Source organism: Miniopterus natalensis, chromosome 1, assembly GCF_054644295.1.
Source record: "Miniopterus natalensis isolate mMinNat1 chromosome 1, mMinNat1.hap1, whole genome shotgun sequence".
Classification (NCBI taxonomy): domain Eukaryota; kingdom Metazoa; phylum Chordata; class Mammalia; order Chiroptera; family Miniopteridae; genus Miniopterus; species Miniopterus natalensis.
The window spans coordinates 28,378,439-28,401,957 of record NC_142081.1 but is presented as its reverse complement, the minus strand read 5'-3'; the positions used below and the strand labels follow the sequence as shown (position 1 = coordinate 28,401,957).

Sequence of the window (23,519 nt, the reverse complement as noted above, 5' to 3'; positions counted from 1 at the left end):
CTGGCTGTAGCATTAACTGTTTAATGATTCTTTGCATTTAAAAAAAAAAATTTATCTTTATTGATTTCAGAGAGAGGAAGGGAGAGGGAGAGATAGAAACATCAGTGATGAGAGAGTCGTCATTGATTGGCTGCCCCCTGCACATCCCCGACTGGGGATCGAGCCCTCAACCCGGGCATGTGCCCTGACTGGGAACCGAACCTCGATCTCCTGGATCCTAGGTGGATGCTCAACTGCTGAGCCACTCCTGGCCGGGCTATTCTTTGCATTTTTTTAAATGGTCAATTGGGTATTTAATATGATTGTATCTAGCTGTTGCTCTCAGGTTTATATATTTTTTAGTTCCCCCCAACATTTTATTATGAAGAATTTCTAATATATAGCAGGGTAAACATTTTTTACAGTGAACACCCATATACTCAACACATAGGTTCTACCGTTAATCTTGACCACATATCTGTACATTTATCCATCCCTCTATTCTCTAATACAGTTTATATTTTTATATATTTGGTTAGTTTTATTTTGATGGGAAAGTCATCATCCATATGGGAGAAGTCAGTGTCTTATTCTTAGCCTCCAGGATACTAATAAGTGGCTCATATACATGAAGCAATACTGTTAAGGAGTTGCAGAGTAAAAATCACTCATATTGGAAGGATTCTTCAAGAGTCAAAGTGGGGGTAAAGAGAGAAATGTGTAGGTGGAAAGACAAGTACGTGGGAAAATAATTCAACCTAATGGATAACCCATGAAAACATTCTTTTGGATATAGTTTTTTTAGTTTCACTTTGTAAGCTATGCAGAGTCAGCTCTTACTGTTTCCAGTAAATTGCAACATTTATGGAGAAGATGAGGAATTAAATAAAAAGTTTTAAAGAAAATCCTTGCAGAGTCACGCACGTGAAGGTTGACAATAAAATACACAAAAGCACCTAAGATAGTTTGTGTCAACTTGACTTCCTCTAGACCGTATGTGGAGCCTAACTGCGTAGCTTTTCTTTCCACCACGAGTTCAGAATCCACAGTGCTGCCTCCCCTGGAGTTCGGCCAGCGGCTCCAGTGAGCATGAATAGGTCACAGGGCAAAATCTTGATTATGATTCAAAAAAGAAGGCGTAGGCACTTTGTTCCTCATGAGCGAAGGCAACACTCACCAGAGGACTGCTGCTTTCGGAGGGCAGTTTTGGTTTCTGCTCTTCTCTGGTGTTGCATGTTTACAGGAAATGCAGAACTGAGAGTTATTAATAAACACTTATCCCTTTTACTTTTAGTTCACTTCTTTAACTGAGACGGACATGATATAATCCTCACTGAGCTGAAGGATGGCATCCGGTCCTGGGCTTCCCACCGAAGATGAACCGGTTTCCTTGGGCATCGATGATCTCCATATTTCACTGCAAGGTAATTCAGACTCGGTCCCCACCTGTGTCAGCTGTGAAGCCCTTGTCCTCACCTATTCGCATATCGTATCACTTTCTGTCTCTCTTATGGAGCCTTTCAGGGTGCTACCTAAATGTTTTATTGCTGTCTCAGTTCTCTAGAAAGTAAGGATTACCTGAAAGGAATTGGGTATCTCAGTTTCTCTCTCTGAGTGTATGAATTCCCTCCCTCCCTCCCTCCCTCCCTCCCTCCCTCCCTCCCTCCCTCCCTCCCTCCCTCTCTCCCTCCCCCCCTTTCTTCCTTCATTTTCTTTGCAGTAAAAATTAAATAGTTACCACAGTTTGCTTGGCATTGTTTACACCTGGTTTGTGTCTTTGCACATAACCTCTTTTATTTATTTACTTATTTAAATTATTTATTATTACAAAAATTTTTTTTCAATTACAGTTTACATTTTATTGTATTAGTTTTCAGGTGTATAGCATAGTGGTTAACCAACCATATACTTTACAAAGCCTTCCCCCCTGATATTTCTAGTACCCACCTGGCACCATACATAGTTATTACAATATTGTTGACTATATTTCCTGTGCTGTAGTTTATATCCCCATGACTATTTTGTAACTACCCATCTGTACCTCTCAGTCCCTTCACTTTTTCACCCAATCCCCCAACCCCCCTCCCCTGTGCGTATAGCCTCTTTTAAATGTACATTCTATTTTGCACCATTAGAAAGGAATAGTGGTAATATCAGTGAATGATGATGTTTCAGTCATGTGAATCGTAAGTGCTTCTTGTGGAGTTTGGCAATATTTGTTTTGTACTTTGAAAATTCATTAGCCACTAGACTTTCCACCTTTGATGATAAAGCAAACCTTGCAGCTGAGTAGTTAGCTAGTGTAGAAGAAATAAGGCTATGGCAAGTTTTTGCAAATATTTATGTAGCTATGTACTTTAAAGTAATTTTAAGATTATGTCCAATATTATGCAGCATCCTTGGAATGTTACTTAGAAGCCATAGATTTTGAGTCATTTTTTATTTTTATTTTAAATTTTATTTATTAATTAAAAAATATATATATTGATTTCAGAGAGAGGAAAGGAGAAGGAGAGAGAGATAGAAACATCAATGATGAGAGAGTCATTGATCGACTGCCTCCTGCACACCCCCAACTGGGGATCGAGCCCGCCTGGCTGGGCTATTTATTAATTTTTAATTGAGGTATAATGGACATAAAACATTGTATTAGTTCCAGGTGTACAACATAATGATTTGATATCTGTATATGTTGTGAAATGACCACCACAGTAAGTCTAGTTAATATACCTCACCATACATATTTACAGAATTTTTTTCTTGTGACGAGAACTTTTAAGATCTACTCTTAACTTTCAAATATGCAATACAATATTGTTAACTATAGTTACCATGTTGTACATTACATTTCATTTTTTTGTTGTTAATCCTCCCCCGAGGATATTTTTTCTATTGATTTTTAGAGAGAGGAAGGGGGGGAAGGGAGAGAAACATTGATATGAGAGAGACAAATTGATTGATTGCCTCCCGCACATGCCCCAAGTGGGGCTGTGGAATCGACCCTGCAACCCAGGTATGTGCCCGTGACCGGGAATCAAATCCTCAACTCTTTGGTACATGGGCCGACACTAACCACTGAACAACACCAGCCATGGCTACATTTATTTGAGACATTTATGGTGAGATCTCAAAATGACTTTCTGATATTTTCTTTTTAACTAAAAATGTGTTTGAATGATTAGATTCTTGACTTTGGGGTCAATAGCTATTGTAGTAGACTATACCTATATGTGTCAGACTTTAAAAAATAATTATGTAATTTGTATAGACTGTGAAACATAATATGTTGAGAGGTGGTACTTCAGGTAAGAATTTTTCAAATTCTCAGTAAGTACATTTTTTATAATGTCATATATTTGTAAGTAGTTGGAATCAGATTTTCATTTAACAGGAAAAAAAAAATCAATGTTCTTGTTTTTCTCTGAAGTTTTAATGGCATGAGAGTAGTAAGTCATGAACCTAAAAACATTTCAGGAAGAAAATGCATCAGCAAATAGTCAGATAAATCTAATTTCTAATGCTGGCTCTGCCACTTGCTAGTTGTTTGAACTTGGACAAGAGATTTTATCTGTTTTGAATGTCAGTTTCCTCATACTTGAAATATGGTTGATAATGCAACTGTGTTTTGAAGATGAACAATAATGCATGCGAAGGCCTTAGGGCAGTGCCTGACAGAGTAGGAGCTCAATAAACGCATTGTAATTTTTTAAATATATATTTACAGTCAAAATATTTGTCTCCAAGGATTTCTTGTCCAGGAGCACACGCTTAGAGTAGAAACTGCCGGGTTGAGAGGAGAAAATTATAAACCAGAAGTGTGGTTTTTACTGTTTTTGTTTTTTTGTTTTGACATTTCTATCCAGTGGCTTCCCATCACATGTGGGGTCAAGGCTAGACTTTCTCGTTGGCTCACAGGCTCTTCCTTCTGGTGCTTTCCTTTCTCTCTGCCCTCATCTCCCAGATCACCCCACAGTCACTGCTCCAGCCCCACACCTCCCTAGAGGGCCAGACTCCCCCTGCCTGTGTGCTTTTGTTCAGGTTGTGCCCCCTGCAGCTCCCCTGCCTGCTCTTCCCCTGGGAGAAGTCCGGCTCATCTCTCCACCTCTGTCCTGTGTCCCTCTCAAAGTCTGCCAGACTCAGCCTCCTCCTGAGCCTTACTCTCTTCAGTGAGAGTTGCATTGCCTCCTCTGTTCTCACATAGTCCTATTGTAGCACTTACAGTGTTATTGTTATTGTATTTAATGTTTCTTCCCCATTGCAGAGTGCACTCCCAGACTTTTATGTGCGTCATCTGGCACTCACATGCAGAATCTCATTTGGTCCTTGCAATCACACTGTGAGGTGGATATTTAAAAAAAATATTCATATTGATTTTAGAGAGAGAGGAAGGGAGAGGGGGAGAGAGAGAGAAACATCGATGAGAGAGCAAAACACTGATTGGCTGCCTCCTGCACACTCCCCTCCAGGGATCGAGCCCACAACCTGGGCCTGTGCCCTGACCAGGAATTGAACTGGCAACCTTCTGGTGCACAGGACAACACCTAACCAACTGAATCACACTGGCCGGGGCAAGAGGTGGATATTTTTATCTTCAAGGAACAGAGAAAGAAGCCGTTGCTCAGGAAGATGGAATTACTTTCCCAGAATAACAGCTAGTGAGCAACAGAGCTGTTGTTTCCCCCCCCCCCACTACACCACACCCCTTCTGACACATTTCAGAGAACAATTTGAAAGAGGGAATTTCCCTAACAACTTTCTCTAGAAAATCCACTTAAATCTTAGCCTTATTCCAGTTAATCCATAGCAACCTTTCATAGTCAGAGTATAAATGGGTATCTTCAAGTAACATTAATGACGTCAGGTTCACAAAGTAGCTCAAGATAATTAGCAAATTACTGAGAAATGAACAGTTTCTTATTCTGTGTTTTGAATTATACAAAGTTATACAGTTTGCTTTACAATAGGAGTTGAGGATGGGATGTTTGTAATGGAAATGTGATGTACATTCACTGCCAATGTGAAGGATTTTCCTTCATGATGTATTTCAAGGATCATTGCTCCGTGGGGGAGAGGTGGAAAGCTAATGCTGTCGTGTGAAGTTGATGCTGGGCAAGGACTGCTCACACTAGCCAGGCACCCTCTGGGATGTCAACCAAGAAATTCTCATGACTATAGAATGAAGGCTTAACTGAGAATGAATAGGTTTCCTGAAGTTCTATATTGTTACCTGTGGATTTATAATGATTCTTTCAGCCTCGTTGTTGAAAGAGAGAGAGAGAGAGGAAAAAGAGAAAAGAAAAGGAGAGGGAGGGAGGGAGGGAGGAAAAAAGGAAGGAAGGAAGGACTTAGGAACTTGTATTTATATATTTCTGAAGGTAACTTTGGTTTCATGGCAGGATTGTTAACTATTTGGACAAAAATTGACAGACAGTATTATGTACATTAGCTACTACTGAACTGCTATTGGCAGGAGTCTTATTTACATAATGAAATACTACTCAGCCATAAAAAAGAAGGAAATCTTACCTTTTGTGACAGCATGGATGGACCAGGAGAGCATTACGCTGAGTGAAATAAGCCAGTCAGAGGAAGACAAGTACCATATGGTTTCACTCGTGTGGAATCAAATGAACAAAATATACTAACAAACAAAATAGGAACGTACTCATAGATACAGAGGACAGACTGACAGCTGTTAAGGAGAGGGGGTTTGGGGTTCTGGGTGACAAAGGTGAAGGGATCAAGCAAAAAAACACAACAACCCCAAACTCCAAACTCATAGACACAGACAATTGTATAGTGATTAACAGAGGAAAACGAGGTGTGTGGGGGGGGAGGTAGAAGAGGGTAAATGGGGGACAAATGGTGATGGAAGGAGACTTGGAGACTTGACTTGAGGTGGTGAACACACAATACTATATACAGAGATGTGTTGTAAAATTGTACACCTGAAACCTATATAATTTTATTAAACAATGTCACCCCAATAAATTCAATTTAAAAAAAGGAGAAACAAAAAGCATTTGGCTTTGTACACTATGTAAGCGGCTTGTATTTCACAAAATTCACATGTGCTTAATGATCCTTGGAATAATATGAGAAAAGAGATTTTAGGTAATATGAGAGGCTCAGGATCACTGCTTATAAGAAAGCTTTTTCCCCCTCATTTTAGAATTTTTTTTTTGATGCAGATAGAGGCCTATTTAATTTATCATGCCTACTTTATTTTAGCCAAAACTTATCTAAGGTGAGATAATTACGGCCATACCTTGACTCAGAATAATATGCTCAAGACAAGATTAAGATGTCTGCATTGAAATGTGGTGATTCATTGTTGATATGCTGTGAAAACAGATATCCCATGCGTGCAGGGCCTACACGGATTCAGGCCTAAGGAATCAGGAAGTGCTTTGCTGAAATTCATAGAGTGGGGCAATAAACAAGTGACTGCATCTTTCATTTTGCTCCTCTTTTGTGTGATCTTGAGAGAATGTCTTTATGAAGGGATTTTTTTTTTTTAATCTTCACCTGAGGATACTTTTTCCATTGCTTTTCAGAGAGAGTGGAAGAGAGAGAGAGAGATCGAGGCACCAATGTGAGAGAGATACATTGATTGGTTGCCTCCTGCACGTGCCCCCCTGGGCTGGGGATCGAGCCTGCAGCCGAGGGACAGTCCTCAGGCTGATGCTTTAACCACTGAGCCAAGCTGGCTAGGACATGAAGGGATTTTTGAGGGCCCGTTTTGGAGGAAGATACTTGTGTTCTCTCAGTCTAGTGAGGAGAATAGCCTTGAAATGGTTGGAGTGTTGGGAAACAAAAGAAATGGCATTGTGAATTTGAGCAGATTAATGTAAAAATAGAATTTAGTGCATTTTGTATTATGGGTAGTCCTATTTTAAATGAATTTGACATATGAAAGTTCAGGCTATTAAAATGATAAACAAATGGCTGTCTTTAAAAGTGCTTTGCTTTGCCAAGGTGTCTATTATAGAATTTCTTTATACCTTTCCATGGATTTCTTACCTGGCAAAAATAATAGGTTCTTCCTTCTCTTTTATTCTAAGAAAAATAGTAAATGCATATTTTGTCTGAAATCACATCTCTCCTAAGCTCTTCAGCTGTGTTCAGGGAACAAGCCTTTGAAATATTGTATTGATATGATTATGAAAATAGTAAGGGGACAAGGTGGGTAAGTATCATAGAATTTTCAAGTTGGAAGGGACTTTTTTTGCCATTCACTTTAATGTGAGACAAAAGGAGGAATCCCGTCAGCAGTATTTCTCAGATTAAGATCCTTAAGGGAATTGAATTCATACTCATGAAGTTTGGGGACTTTGCTTTTAGGCAGTAGGTAGCTATTGGGTTTTGAGGATGAGAGTATGGTACATGATTAGAGGTCAGAGTTGTATTTTGAGATTAATCCGTTTTTGAGGTAAAGGAATACTTGAAAAGAGTGAGAAAATGGAGTTGGAGAAACCAGTATGAAAGCTTTGCAAATATCTGGATTTGGGGCAATATTTGCCTGGGTTAGAGTTATAACAGTGAGCATGAAAGTATGGGACAGATAAGAAAACCATTAAAGTGGGATACTCAGTAGGACTTTGCAGCTATTGAATATGGTAATAAAGTAGAGCAGCTGCAAGGTTTAGAAACTGAGCTGCTTAGGGTAATAGTGGTAGCACATACGATATCCAAGTTATTAGCTGTCTTTTTATTTAGTGTGTTTTCACTTAGCATCTTAATGGCATCACATAATAAGGCCATTAACTATTACTTTATATCACTGTGCTTAAATTGTTGTAGATAAAAGATACTATTTACGGAGAAACTTGTGGGAACCTCAGGTCATGGAAAGAGTAAAGGCATGAGACAGGTGGAGAACCCACTTGAAAGTCAAATTCATAATAAGTGATACTCACCGATTGGTCGACTCATCCTGTGATATTTTTAATGAGAGCTATGGCAACTTTGAACTCTTTTGAACACTTTATATATTTCAGGTTTAAGTTATTTCTTTTGAACAGTCAAATATAATAATTTTTTGGCTATAAAAGGACACGATAAATTTACATAACAGAAGCAAGTTATTTTGTTTTAAAAAATGAGGTAGGCCAATGCTTTAGAAAAACAGCATCTAAGTATTGAATGTTACCGTTAATTAGACACAGACTGGGAAGGAGTGTGTATCCTGTGACCACTGCCACCGCACGAGGAGTTAACTTTCACGCAGTCCTGCCAAATGCTGGTGAATGGTTAGCTGCCTTCATGAACCTGCATAAAGCTATGTTCAACCCAGTCACTGTGTCATTTCAAACAATGCTCATATGTATTATTTAGTGCCGTTATCGTCTAGATGACATATTTTAAAAGATTAAAAAACCCTTCTATGCCTTCTGGGTGGATATCATTACTTGGTAGGGCTCAGTAGTGAAATGTGAGTCTCTGTGGTTAGGTTATTACTCTATTTAAATTTATTCATTATTTATGACCATCTGAAGGGAGGCTTTCAATTTATATGTTATTTTTAGTGAATTTAGCAATTATTTTGTGTTCAGTGGGTTAGAGTATAAGCATAATAATGTGATGTAATGTTTAATTTTATTCAGTTATTCAGCATGTGCTGTGGGCTGGGTGGTAAGCGCACCAGATGCATAGATCAAGCACCTGCAAGAAGTACGTTGTCCAGCTGTACTTTGGATGTCACGAGAAAGTGAGAAAATAACCTGGAATGCAAATCTAATCATTCTTATGGAACAAGTTGATTTTTTGAAAAACTGTTCAGGGTCATATTTCTAATTTTGGTACCCAGTGTACAAATTCAAAATGTAACTGACATGTTATCTGGAATATCTTTTCATGTTTCAGTTTCAGGGAGGTGAAGGGTAAGAATGTACTCTGTGGACATCTGTCATACTTTCAACAATAAAGATAAATTAAAAAAAGAAAGAATGGCCTGACTGGTGTGGCTCTCTGGTTAGAGCATCGGCCCATGCACCGAAGGGTTGCGGGTTTGATTCCTGGTCAGGGGCACATACCTGGGTTGCAGGTTCGATCCCAGGCCCTGGTCAGGGTGTGTGTGGAAGGCAACCATTCGATGTGTCTCTCTCACAGCGATGTTTCTCCCTCTCTTTCTCTCTCTCTCGCCCACCCCCCTCACTTCCCTCACTCTTTTCCACTCTCTCTAAAAACAATGGGGCAAATATCCTCTCTTGAGGATTAACAACAACCACAACCACCACAACAAAAAAATGTACTCTATATAACCTGTTGTTTGCAAGGTGAGTTTTATATTCTTTTCACCATAAAAAACAGAACATTTTGGTAAGAACTTTCTGGAGTTTGTTGTCTTCTTGTTGAACCCCCTGTAATTGTTCTTCAACTTTGAGTTTCTGCTCTTGTTTGAACCTCACCTGCTCTAATAGGCCTTCTGAGCTCCTCCACATGTGTGTGAGGCGCCCTGCATGGAAACTCCTATATCTTTATTGCCAGTGAAATTTCAGATGTATGTTGGGCTTTCAATAAACAACTGTATAATGAATAAATTAGTGGCCTTTCCAATGTTAAAAATATATTAAGTGCCCAAATTCAAAGAACTGTTCATTGTTCAGGAAAATCAGTCAGTTAGAGTGGAAACATGGATTTCTTTCACCACAGGCGGTGAGGTATGTATGTGATGTTTGGGGGGCTCAGTAGTGCTTTAGTATCATGTTTCCGAGGGAAATTCTGCTCGCCTTATAGCAGTGAATGAATGAAACCATGTGAAGCCTGAGAAAGAGGAGCAGGATTAATAAAAGGCTTCTGGGGGCAGTTTCTGCCCTTTTGCAGCCAAGTCCCCAGTTTGGGATTTTGACCGAAATGAATGGAGAGTGTATTCGCAAGCAGTGTTTTGGCTTCCCTGACCAATTTAGGCTGCTTAGTTATTATGAATAAAAGCAAATCATCTCTAGGGTCATTTTTTTTTGCTAATTAGGTAATTATTACACCCAGAGGAAATAAGTCATAGTCCTTCACTGGCTATCCATGCTGCACTGTCCCAACACAAAAGCTTCCAGAAAGTTCCTGATATCATGCTAGCAATTAATGTATTTTCCTGTGTTTTCTTGGAAGATTATTTGCCTTGATATCGTAAAGCTCTGTAAGCTCTTAAAAAAATTCCAGTTAGACAAAAAATAAAATAAGAGCTCTTTGAACAGTGGTGTTTGCACCATATAATGTTTTTCAGGGAAATTTTTTTTTCATAGGTTGTACATACAGTTTTGGCTTCTGGGAATTTTGCTTCTGTTTTTGCCAGGAGTTTGGGGATAAGCTTACTTTATTCTGGGTCAGTTACATTTTGAAAACTAGGGCAAGATAAACCCAGGGTCATTTAGAGTCCTGTTAAAGTAGGTTAACAAAGATCTCATTCATTCCGTATAGAAATCAGAATCCTTTTTAATTAGCCCCTTGGGAGACACGAGATTTTTCTGAGCTTTTGTGTATGCGTGTGTGTTGGGAGGAGGTGTAATTATTCAGAGCTCGAAGTAGTATATTAGGAAAAATAAAACTCAAAATAATTTCCCTTTAAAAGGGGAAAATAAGGAGTCACTATAATAGATTAATTTGTGAACATTTCTCTGGCTTCGGTTTTCTAAAACATTCAGGGGAATTTTAGTGAAAGATAAGTGTATTTATTGTTCTTAATATATATGAGAACTGAACTTTACTACCACCAGGTGTTTTTAGAGTCATTTAGAAGTGGTAAATAAAAGGAGGTGAATGATTTATCAGAGCAATGAAATGTTCCACGTTCTAAATGTGTCTGTCACTGGAGGAGAGACCTGAGATTCTGGGTGACTAATCTCTCCTGGTCATTGATGGTCTGCGCAGCGATGCATGTTGAATGAGCATGGGAGGCAAATGGCAGAAGAGGAGCCGCACACGCTTACTGTCCACCTCTAGGGTGGAGCAGCACTCACTGGTCACATCTCAGTCTTTTCAGTCTTTACTGCAGAGGGACTACCAATGACGTCAGCTGCAAAATGTTACAAGAGGAAGGGCACCTGGCTCAAATACAAAACAAAAAAGTCTTTCTCAAATACAAGAAGCATTTAGGATCTTTCCAGAACATTGGAATTGTTTGATTTGTCTTTGGTTAAGTAGAATTATTATAGTGGGAACCAGTTCTGCTGTGTATCTCTGCCTGCCTCGGTCTGAATGTTTTTTCAGCAGAACTTCCAAGAGGTCTGATATCTTCAAAACAAAATATTTCTAACATACGGGTAAACTCATACTGCCTCATCACATAATTTGGTTTTTATGAGTACAGGTCATGGATTTATTCAGGCAACATGTGTTTCTGAGACCCTACCCTGTATCAAGCACTATTTTAGGTTTAAGAGAATGCTGAGTCTAACACTCCAGCAAGCTTCATAAGGAAAAGATATTCGTGAACACTAGGGATGTTCACAAATCAAGAATAATTTTTGTTCATATCTTTTTATTTACCATTTCTAAATGACTTTAAATTTTGCCCTGAGCAACTGAGTAGTTGAGCGAAGAAGACTGGTAGATAAGTTTGGGGAAAATCAGGAGTTTATTTTGCCATGATTGATGTGAGATGCTTATTTGATAATCCAAATGGAGGTGTCAAGTATATAGTTGGATGTAATGATCCAGAGTTCTAGGAAAAGGTGTAGATTGGGGAGCTATCAGCATATGGCTGGTATATTTACATTTAAAGCCATGGACTAGATGAGATCACCTATGGAGTGTGTAGCTAGAGCAGACTTTTGAGGTCTTTCAGTGTTTAGAGGTCAAGCATAAAATGGGGAGCAAGCAAAGGACACTGAGGACTAGCCAGGGACAAAGAAGGAGAACCAGATGAGTGGATGGCATGGAAACCTCTTGATAAAAAAGTGCTTGAGGAAGGTGGTATGGTGGTGGTAGGGAGACGTAGCCACTGGGTTGGGCTCATAGAATTTGTTGGGGCCATGATAAGATTAGTCAGACTCGGGTGGTAGAGACGGTGGCCTGACTGGATGGGTTGAGGAGAGAATGGGAGGTGAGGAAGTGGAGACACTGCCTCAGTCAGTGCTTTCTAAGAAATTTTGTCATGAAGGGGAACAGATACCAGGCACTTGTTGAAGGGAAATGTAGGATTTTTTAAGGTAAGATATACTACTCCATTACTTGTTGTGCCTTTTCTAAGTGTAGGTTACTTGATGCTTAGAACCCCATTCGTTTATCTGTCCCTTCGTTGTTCAAGTGTTTTGGAACACCTGTTGCGCACAAGGCACTGTGCTGAGCATATGGGATGGCACGTGGCACATGCTGTCCTGAAACGCATGCTCTCATGCCAGGGATACAGACAAGTACATAGCTTGTCCAGTATCATACGATGTGTGCTTCAGGAGAGGGAAGACATTGTACTACAGGAGATCAGAGCAGGGGTACCTAACCCAGACTTGGGGGTCAGGGAAGGCTTCCCAGAGGAAGTGATTTCTCTTTTCTTTTTCTTTTTAAATATATCTTTATTGATTTCAGAGAGAGGAAAGGAGAGGGAGAGAGAGAGATAGAAATATCAATGATGAGAGAGCCATTGATGGAGCCCACAAGCCGGGCATGTGCCCTGACCGGGAATCGAACCCCGATCGCCTGGATCCTAGGTCAACGCTCAACCGCTGAGCCACGCCCGGCCGGGTGGAGAAAGTGATTTCTAAGCTTAGACCTAAAGCATGTTAGCAGATGAGCAGGGCGAAGATGGGAACTGTTCCAGGCAGTGGTAACAGTGCAGTTCAGATGAAGCTGAACAAGCTGCACATGGCACATCCAAGGAAATAGATGGTCAGTGAGACTGAGGATTAGAGGGTTGGTGTTTTTTGTGTGTTTTTTGGTTAATCCTCACCTGAGGATATTTTTTCCATGTCTTTTCAGAGAGAGTGGAAGGGAGGGAGGGTAAGGAAGAGAGAAACATCGACGTGAGAGAGACACATCAACTGGTTGCCTCCCACACATGCCTCATCCAGGGGGTGGGGAGTGAATCTGCAACCCAGGTATGTGCCCTTGACCAGGAATCCCCTTGACTGGGAATCAAACCCACGACCCTCCAGTGCTCAGGCCCACGTGCTAATCACTGAGCCACACCAGCCAGGGTCAGGATTAGAGTTTGAAGGAGAATGTTAAGAGCTGAGGCTACAAAGGATCATGCAAATACAGGGGTAGGCAGAAGTAAGTTTCCATTGGTGAGTACGGGAAACAGTTTATTTTTGTATTACTATTTAATTATTGTATTATTTATTTGTATGACAACTGTCAACCTACTTTTGCCCACACCTGTATATAGAGGTTTGAAATTTTTCCTGAGGCCAAGGAGAAGCAATTGAAGGATTCTGAGTAGAGACATACTTAGAAATGGTTTTAGAAATTGCACACGCTGCTGTGCGGGGTGTGGTCTAATGGGAGTGGGAGTGAAGACAGAAAGACTGGTTCGTATGTTACAGTGGTGCATCTGAGAGGGAATGGTGCCAGGGGGACGGAGAGAAATGGGTATTGAGAGAGATGAAAAAGGCACAATGTTCAGGACTTTAAAAAAAGTTTGTTTTACTTTAATTTCAGCTTTATTGAGGTGTAGTTGTCGGGGCCTTTTGGTTGACTGGGATTGGCAAAGTGAGGGAGAGGGAAGCTTTCCTCAAGGATGACTCAGGTTTGTTCTTGGGCAAATGCGTGCATGAGAGAACCATTTGCTGAGAACAGTGCAAGGAAACAACTTTGGCTGGGAAAGAGTTGGTTAGAGACGATGACTCAGTTCTGGAAATGTTGAGGTTGAAGTGTCTATGCAATAACCAAGTGGAGATGCCCTGGAGATAATGGGACATATGGACATGAAGCCCAGGAAAAACAGATGCCTGGGCTGAAGGTAAAGATTTGGAAGTCATTAAAATATAAATGGTAGTTTGTTCCCTTGAAGTAGATGAAAATATCTACAAAAAGAGAAGGGCTGAGGCAGGACATCACAGAGGCAGGAAGAACCAAACGGGCCCTCAGCAGAGCCTGAGGAGGGGTGTGCAGAGGAATGGGGAGACCGGGTGAGTGGTGTCATGGAATCCGAAGAAGGAAGGGCGGCGAGCAGTATTAGAAGTGTCAAGATATCCAGCGAGTCTGAGAAGTGCCCATGGGGTTTACAGCGGGAATATTAGAGGTGGCCTAGGTGAGAAGGAGTTGGAGTAGAAGCTAAGCTTTTAGTGGGTTGAGAAGTGAAGGGTAGGTAAGGAAGTGAAGACAGCCGGTGTAAACAATTGTTTCAAGACATTTGGGTTTGAAGGGGAGGAGAGAGAGAGGGTGGCAGCTGGAGGGGCCATGGATCTGACATTTTAACAGTTTTTAGTTAAAATAAAAAGAACATGGCCTGGCCAGTGTGGCTCAATGATTCAGCTTCGACTTATGAACCAGGAGGTCATGGTTCTGGTCAGGGAACATGCCAGAGTTTGGGCTCGATCCCCAGTAGGGGACCTGTAGGAGACAGTCCATCAGTGATGCTCTCTTATCATTGATGTTTCTCTCTCTCTCTCTCTCCCCCCCGCTTCTTCTCTCTGAAATAAAAAAAATATATTAAAAAAAAAAAAGAAGTGATAATTTTAAGTCTTTAAAAAAAAAAGAGCATGGATTTTGGTATCAGGCACATTTGGATTTGAATTTCTCCTCTGACAGATGTGAGATCTGGAGCACAGTGGTCAGGACATAGTAGGCTTTCAATAAATGTTCATTGAATGAGTCAATAAAACTCTTTCATCTTCTGGGAGCTACAACTTTCTCATTTTAAAAATGCTCACTGCCCAGCTGGCTGTGGCTTAGCAGTTGAGTGTCCACCTAGGATCCAGGAGATCGCAGTTCGATTCCTGCTTAGGGCACATGCCTGGGTTGTGGGCTGGATCCCCAGAAGGGGGTGTGCAGGAGGCAGCCGATCAATGACTCCTCTCATCATTGATGCTTCTATCTCTCTCTCACCTGACCACTTCATTGAAAGGCTTTAATGAAATTGACTCATTATTTTTTACCCTTGAGTTCCCATTTATTCCTGGACTTGGCTTATTTCAGTAAGTCTTCTGAGCCCCTCCAGGTGTGTTTTAGGATATCCACATGTTGTAATAGATTTATATTGAGTTACATTATATTAATATTTGACTTCATTATTTCATTACTATTTTTGTTAGGCCCCCCCTGTTCCCTTATGTTGTCTCAGTAATACATCAGACACCTAAACCAGCCCAATAACTTCAGAGAGGTATTTCCCAAAGTGAGCTTTAAATCCCCGAGTTAGAATCTCTGGGAGTAGGGACCCAGAACCCTGCACTAATGCCCCTGAGCCATTTGCTCGTATTCAGATTGTAAGAATCCTGGATTTGTAATCACAGCACAGATCTCTTTACGTCTGGTAGTTTTGCATTCAGGAGTTGGAGGTGCCTGGGCTGCTGCCCCAGTGGAAGGTGCTCAGGCTCACACGTCTTGATTTTCAAAAGACAAGCACTCACAGTTCTATGTGGTAGATAAAAGGTAGGAAGGGGTAAGAAATACGTATCAAAAGAAATGTAGTTAGTTCTTTAGTTTATTCATTCCACAGATATTTATCAAGCAACTCCGATGAGTCAGAAGAGGGTGAGAAAGAGGAGAGACAAATAGCACCCTAGATCCTGGGCATTTATCTGTATTGTGAGCTCATTTCATGTGCTAGAAATACAAGGTTTGCTTACTCAGAGAGCCAGGAGCTATGTTGGCCAGTGAGGTTGGAAACAAAAGCCTCAGTGTGTGAAAATCTCAGGTGTTTGCACAAGGGCGTGGTTCACGCATGTGGCAACACGCAGTTGCTGGATGCACATGCTAAGGCCCAAAGAGGAAATCGTTTGCTGTATGTCCTATATTTATCTAACAAATTAAGCCCTCATATCTCTACATTGATTAGAGGGAAATAGCAACAAAGCTCTGCTCCTTCCTCCCCAGCCATTTAACCATTCATTCAACAAATATTTTCTGAATTTGTGCAACATGAAATGCACCGTGGTAGGTGCTGTAGGCAGTATGGGGAGCAAAATCAGACTTGGCTCTTGCTCTCATGGAGCCTGTTGGCTAATGAGGAAACAGATTAATCTAATAATCTCACAAAATATTAGCTAATATTTTTTTGGGAACAGCTTTTTGAGATGTAATTTGAGATGTAATTCACAAACCATACAACTCACCCATTTAAAGTGTAGAATTCATTAGTTTTTAGTATGTTCACAGACTTGTGCAACCATCACATTTAATTTTAGAACATTTTTATCACCCCCAAAAGAAAACCCATACACTTTAGCTATAATTCTTAAACCTCCCACCCCCCCAGCACTTGCCAAACACTGGTCTGCTTTCTGTCTCCCTAGATTTGCCTATTTCGGACATTTTATGGAAATGGAATCATATACTATGTGGTATTTTGTGACTGGCTTCTTTCACCTAGCATAATGTTTTCAAAGTTCACCCACTTTGTAGCTGATATTTGTTTGTGTAGATTAATCTGAGTCCATGCCTGGGATTGCAAAATTTTTCTGTGAAGAGCCAGGTAGTGAATATTCTAGTCTTTGAGGTCCACATGGTTTCTGTCAAAACTATTCAACTTTGCCAATTTAGCATGAAAGAAGCTACAGACAGTACATAGACAAATAAATGTATCAGTGTTCCAATAAAACTTTATTTACAAAAATAGACAGTAGACCAGATTTAGCCTTTGGGTTAGTTTGTTGACCTCTGATTTATGTCAGTATAAGTACTTAATTCTCCTGACAGCTCTGTGAAGTTATCCCCATTTTACAGGTAAGACTGACGCATACAGCTAATAAGTAGCTGATACGGGATCAAACCCAGCTAGTCTGGCTCTAGACCCAGTGCTCTTAACCTTGACAATGATTATGAGTTGAGGCAAATGCTAAATACAGGATGGAAATCCATGATTCTGTGAAAGGAAATAACAGAAGACACATTGACTTTGGTTTCCTTCAGGATGCAACATGAACTGAGACGTAAGCACAAGGAGAAGTTAACTAGGTAAAGGGAGGGTGGGCAGGGTGCTATAAATGGCTGTGGGAGAGGGAACATAACTTATAAAGGCTCTGGGAGAAGACAGAGTGACCAGAGTCCTGGACTTGGTGGAGAGTGGTGTGTGCTGAGGCTGGTGAGATGCTCTGGTTCAGATCACACAAGACCTCCTAGGTTGTTAGGGATTTTGCTCTTGATCCAAAGCAGAGAGATCCAAGCAGAGAAGGGTGGAAAGGGTAATATGTTCAGATTTATTAGTCGAAGAAGAAAACAGATTGAAGGGAGTGCAGTAGACCTAGTTGGCCACGGAAGTGGTCCAGGACAGGGCTGATGGTGGATCGGGCAGGAGGGCTGGGGGAGCCGAGAGGTGTAGAGAAGGAAGTGGATACTAGCGCTGTGTGGAGGCAAATTTGGCAGGATTTGGTGCTAGGCTCTACTTGGCGATGATACATGATGGTGGTGTCAAGTCCATGAGATGGAACCATGAGTGAGGACAGGTTTAGGGAGTCATGGGGAAGTAGAGTTTGATTTTAGCCCTGGAATGCTGAGTTTGACCAGCAAGTACCGTTTTTTATATGGTGACAATATGGATTCTCCAGGGCAAATTTGTAAAATAAAAGAATTTTATTTTTCAAATATATCTTTATTGATTTTAGAGAGAGGAAGGGAGAAGGAGAGAGAGAAACATCAATGATGAAAGTCATTGATCGGCTGCCTCCTGCACTCCCCCTGCTGGGGATTGAGCCCGCAACCTGGGCATGTGCCCTGATGGGGAATCGAACCTCAATCTACTGGATCATAGGTCAAAGCTCAACTACTGAGCTACGCCGGCCGGGCGTAAAAATAAAACAATTTTGAGATTGCGTACTGTGCTTAGGACTTATGTTAGCTAGGACTTACCTTCTAAGCTCGCTTTCCTGGCTCAGTAAACAGGATCTCAGTCTTGGTACTACAGTATTTTTCTTTCTTGCTTGTTTGTTTGCTTATGGTTGGTTGCAAAAAAATGTGTTGTAAATTGTCCTGCTTTCTCTGTTAAGTCTCCCTTTTGTAGTTAAGTAACGGGCCTTTTTCTGTTTATTCTTCAAATATTTTAGGCTTGTGTGTGTGTGTTTGTGTGTATGTGTGCGCGTGCTCACCTGCATGTTTTGTTCCCTAATTTTGTGGTGTTTTTCCCCCCCATTTATTTGTTTGTTATCATCTCCATGAGAAATAGTAGAAGGGGAAGCCTTATTACTTTTAGTTCCTTTTCTTAAGATTCTTGGGGACGGCTGTTGGAGCACATGGCTAAATGTGTTGCATTGTAGCTGTATTCAGTTACTCTTACCATCGTCTGTCCCAGCTAACAGGGAGGTGCCAGTATTGTTTTAGGGAATGGCAGTGGGGTCTCATTAGTTTGTACTCTTTTGTTCGTCATTTTATTAGTTGAAGAAAGAAATTGCCTAGGAGTTACTTAAACAATGGTTAGGGTCAGACGTAGGCCACGTAACAGTTTTCAATACATTCTCTCTTTCCATATAATAACATGTCAGTTTGATCCTTCACACTTTTAATATTTACTAAGTCTTTGAATCAGCAACTATTTATTGAGTATCTCTTCCCTACTTGGCACTGCGTTAAGGGGAACCATACATGGTTAAGGTTCATACGTGGAGTAAGAGAGAAGCCACACGCAGGTGCGTGACTACAGCACACGAGCAGCAAGTGGTAATGACCGTAAGATAGAAACTAAGTGTTGGGTTATGCATATAGCTGAGAATCACAATTAACAGACTATTTTTACAACTTGTTCTTTTTCACTTATTATATCCATATCAGCACATATATATTTACTTTGTTCTTTTTACTGGCTAGAATTTTTGTTCTTAACATGCTTAATCTAGAAGGATGCACAGGAAGATGTTAATTAATGTTGTCTCTGGGGAAGGAAAAAGGGAGGCATATTGGGGAAGGTGAAGGTTAACTTTTAATGTCTATTACTGTGTAAAAAATGTTTTACGAGCATTATATATTACTTTCTAATAGTAATAATAATAGGTAAAGATCCAGAAAAGTATTGTGGGAGGCCAGAGTCAGAAGAGATTTGTCTCCTTCACTTTAGGAAAGGGGACATTGGAACAGAATATGTCTTATTTTAACAGATGTTGATTGAATGCCTACCAAGCACATTGTGCTGGATGCTGGGGTTTCTGTGAATGCAGAGGGAAGCAGGAGAATTGGCCATTCCAAAGGGTAGTTATCATGGCAATGCAGAAAAAAGTGAAACGTAATCAGGGCATTTTAGTGTTACTTATGTTGCGGTTCTTGGGTTCCCCAAGATAGAAATTGAGGAACCTCCAGAGAAATTTCCAGACAGATTTTATTAAGCTTATGCTTAAGCACAAGGGAGGCAGCGCAGAGGAAGGGAAGGTCCTCTGGACTGGCTCAGGGGCTGGTTCTGCCTGGCTGCGTTTATAAGCTGGGGACAAAGCGGGCTTGTGTGAAAAAGTGGGTTTTTTAAAAAGGCAGGAATTTTTCATTTTAGGGTCTGGGTGAGTTCCTGTGGACGAAAAGGGGCCACATACTAAACCCGACAAGCCCAGGGGAGGCCTGCGTGGCAGCCTTACAAACTCAGAGACCTAAAATAATCACAAAAGATGGTCTGAAATTAAAACTTTTTAACTAAAAGCAGTTTATGGTGGATAGTCATGCCCTAGGCTGGTATCTTCCTTGACAGAGGTCAATCTTTACCCTAACTGAGCCTGTCTATTGTCTTTTGGCATCTATGATGATAACATATCTTTGGAATGTCAAAGTAATTTTCCTTTTTCCGGACCCCTCAAAGCACAGGCAGTGCTCTGTGGAGACCGCAAATCCCCTCATTGTTAGTGAGTTAATTGTTGACTGTTAACTGGCCTATACCCACCTATCTAAAAGGAGTACGTGTCTATCATTTTACTTTTTATCCAGTCCCAGAGGTTTCCCCACTTTACTTTCTCCTTCCTCCCTAATCCGTCTCCAGTGGATTTCATATAATCCACTTACGTCTCCTCTTTTGATTGTAATGTATGAAATAAGGTGCAGAACTGCTCTTCTTTGGAGTATTATCGCAATTCTTTGAGATTTTGCTTCCTGGCAGTTGTTGGCAGTTTAGCTCAAATAAACTCACAAAAGTTCTCCATAGGCTTGAGCGTTTCTTACACTGGCATTCCTTTCCTAGCTGCATGGCCTGCTAACTTATGTTTGTGCCTGGCTGTGGGGGCAAGATGGCAACTGCTCATTACTCCCACCCTGGAGCGGGTCAGACCTTGATCAACTGTGAATGCGGGTCAGTAGTTTAAGAAGGCAGTTAGAATGGAGATAAAATCACCTGCCTCTGCATTTTTGTGTAGGGAGCAGAGGGGGGTGACATTTTTGCAGTCCAGCATTCCTATGGCCATTTGGTGCCTTCGGGGCCCTGGGCCCAGGTGCCTTTGCTGTCTTAGTAGCTGTTCTAGTTTGGCTAGAGAAATATGATATGAGTCAATAAAGGATATGCGTTGAGAAGTCCTGGGAGATAAGTCAGGAAAAAGTAGATTGGAGTCAAATTATGAATGACCTAGAATGTTAGGCTAAGAAGTAATAATTTATTCATTAAGAATTAGGAAATGATCAAAAGACTTTAATGAGAGTGAAAAGTCAAAGTAATGAATCTGGGGCTGAGTGTAGTAAGCTGTTATCAATAACCCAATAATAGAAAAGGAAGAAGAGAAATTCCTGGGTAGAAGGAGGTTGTAAAGCTTCTTCAGGGACCTTATGCAGTAGAGAACATTCTTGGGGAAGCCACATCTTAATAATGCATTGCCCCGTGTTTACGTGAAAACATGAACTAGTGATTCTCATGTCTGAGTAACTCCTGCTGAACTCTTACTGCCAAGGAAGACTACCGAAGTCAACATTTTAGATGATCTTCTGTGAAACAGGACCTTTCTGAGACCCAGTAGCTATGGTAGTTTTATTTTATTTATTTATTTGTTTGTTTGTTTGTTTGTAATTAGTATTTTTTAATCCTCACTAGAGGATATTTTTTCCATTGCTTTTCAGAGAAAGTGGAAGGGAGAAAGAGAGATAGAGAGAAATATTGATGTGAGAAAGACACATCGATTGGTTGCCTCCCGCACAAGGCCTGACCGGGGCCGGGGATCGAGCCTGCTACTGGCTATATGCCCTTGGCCGGACTCTAACCTGAGACCCTTCAGTCCGCGGGCCGACGCTCTAACCACTGAACAAACTGGCCAGGGCTGAGTAGGATTATTAATAGTGGGAACCAGTTCTGCTGTGTATCTCTGTCTGCCTCGGTCTGAATGTTTTCTCAGCAGAACTTCCAAGGGGTCTGATATCTTCAAAAAAATATTTCTAATGTACAGGTAAACTCATACAGCTTCATGGTATAATTTGTTTTTTATGAGTACAGGTCATGGATTCATTCAGGCAACATGTGTTTCTGAGACTCTACCCTGTATCAAGCACTGCCAGGGCAGTATAGTAGTTTTATAATGAGCTTTATAATGAACTTACAATTCATACTCTTTAATTGCACTTAACTCAGTGTTTTCATTTAAACTCCCTTACAGCTAACAATAGGAGTTGCCAGCTCACGAAAGGCAGATAGAATAAGAACAGAGTCATGGATTAAATGTATTTTTATGGTAATGACATGTAGAGAAAACCTTTTCCTTCCATGCCTCATTTCTGAAATCCGGTCAGATACTTTCTAAAAATGATTACGAAGGATACTTATATGGGCCCGAATAAAATTCACTGAGTATATTTTCCTACATTATATGTATTTTCTATTTGCCTTAAAAAATCAGGATAGAGGATTTCTCATTCCCTATTTCTTGGCATTTTAAGAAACTCATTGTAATAGATTTTATTCTTTTTTTCCTTTTTCTGTCTCTAACATCTGCTGACTAAAAAGTCCTATTCTCTACATGCCATTTTGAGAAGAGTTTTATTATTTTATTAGAAAGTTACCCTGGAAATTAAAAAATAAAATCCAACAGTTAAAAAAAAATCTCCCATTCAAATTAAGTTGCTTTAAAGCATGTGGCTCTCGACTGTTTTTCCCCCCAATGGATCAGACTTTGAAAAAAACAAAAGATTACTTACCCTGCCATAGGGTGAGCTGCTTGGCTGTGGTCCCTGTTGAATTAATACTGCTTTTCAGGGATAAAGCCGTATGAAAATGCTAGAGAAGTGCGTCAAGGGATAAATGAAATGGCACATTCAAGATCATTTAATTGAGCTGCTCCAAAGGTGTTTAATTGTACCTGGGACATCTTTGTTTGCCATTAGCAAAGGCCCTTGTTGAATTTGAAGGGTTCTGATTTCCAGGATGACTAGGTGTTAAGTTTGGACAATGAATTAGTTAAAAGCCCCTGTAGTTTCCTTTCTAAGCCCTTTCCTGAAGGTTTCATTTGTGCACTGGTGCCTTTGTTACCCGGAGAGCACTGGGTGGGGATTCAATCCGACTGCTCCTCTTGGTGTTTTTCCCTCCCCTCTTTTCTATTAGATTTTAATCAAATTAGGACAGGGATAACTTAAGTTTTCCATTGGAAAATGTTTTATTATTTTAAATTTAAGTTAGGTCCCTGCCAGGGAGTGTTCCTCAGTCCAACCTCATATTAGATTAGGTCCTCCAACTTGAACAACCCAGTTAGAACCCTGTTTTTTGTGGTTTTTTTTGCCGCCCGTTTTCTCAGCCTGGGAAAGTTCCTCTCTAGTCCTCAGTTTGCTCAGTACCAAGATACCTTCTGTCTAGCATGGCATCGGAGCGAAATAATCCCTTATCTTACTAGGAAGTTGTTTGGTTTCCAGGTGCACCTGGAATACTAAAACTCCTTAAGCACATAATGCTCTTTTTATATTCAGTTTTGTGCCATCATTTCACCCCTCCATGGTTACTTAAAAGTGCCCCCGTCCACCCCCATCCCCCACCTGTAACTCCCCTAAAGTCACTGCAGATTCTATCTCCTGGACCTGGTAGTGTTCCTGATTAGGTTGTTTTTCACATTCTGTCTCCTGGGAAGAAAAGTCTCTCTTGGTTCTTTAAAGGTAGGAAGAGAATCATTGTTGTTGTTTTTTTTGTAGTTTGTTTTGAATTTCTGCTTTATTTCTGTTATAATAATGGGTAGGTCCTTCTCTGCTTTTATACATGGTCTTTTTTTTTTTTTAATATATATCTTTATTGATTTCAGAGAAAGGAAAGGAGAGGGAGAAGAGAGTCATTGATCGGCCGCCTCCTGCATGCCCCCGACTGGGGATCGAGCCCACAACCCGGGCATGTGCCCTGACCAGGAATCGAACCCCGATCGCCTGGATCCTAAGTCGATGCTCAGCCACTGAGCCACACCCGGCCAGGCTATACATGGTCTTGATTAATGTATATTATGTGCATGTGACTTGATCCTGGGATCGTAAAAACTCATTCTCTAGTTTTTTTCTATTGAGGAACAAAGTTAGCCCTCAATACATTTTTT

The 23,519-nt window shown here is 40.7% G+C and overlaps 1 protein-coding gene across 1 annotated transcript in view; it reads left to right on the top strand.

The window, feature by feature from the left end:
- The first annotated feature begins 1,254 nt into the window (after window positions 1-1,254).
- SYNE2 (spectrin repeat containing nuclear envelope protein 2) overlaps window positions 1,255-23,519 on the top strand; it is a 233,480-nt gene continuing 211,215 nt past the window's right edge. Inside the window, exon 1 of the mRNA XM_087819973.1 lies at window positions 1,255-1,403. Within this exon, the coding sequence (XP_087676099.1) occupies window positions 1,325-1,403 (79 nt within the window). The 5' untranslated portion in view covers window positions 1,255-1,324. The remainder of the gene's footprint in view (window positions 1,404-23,519) is intronic.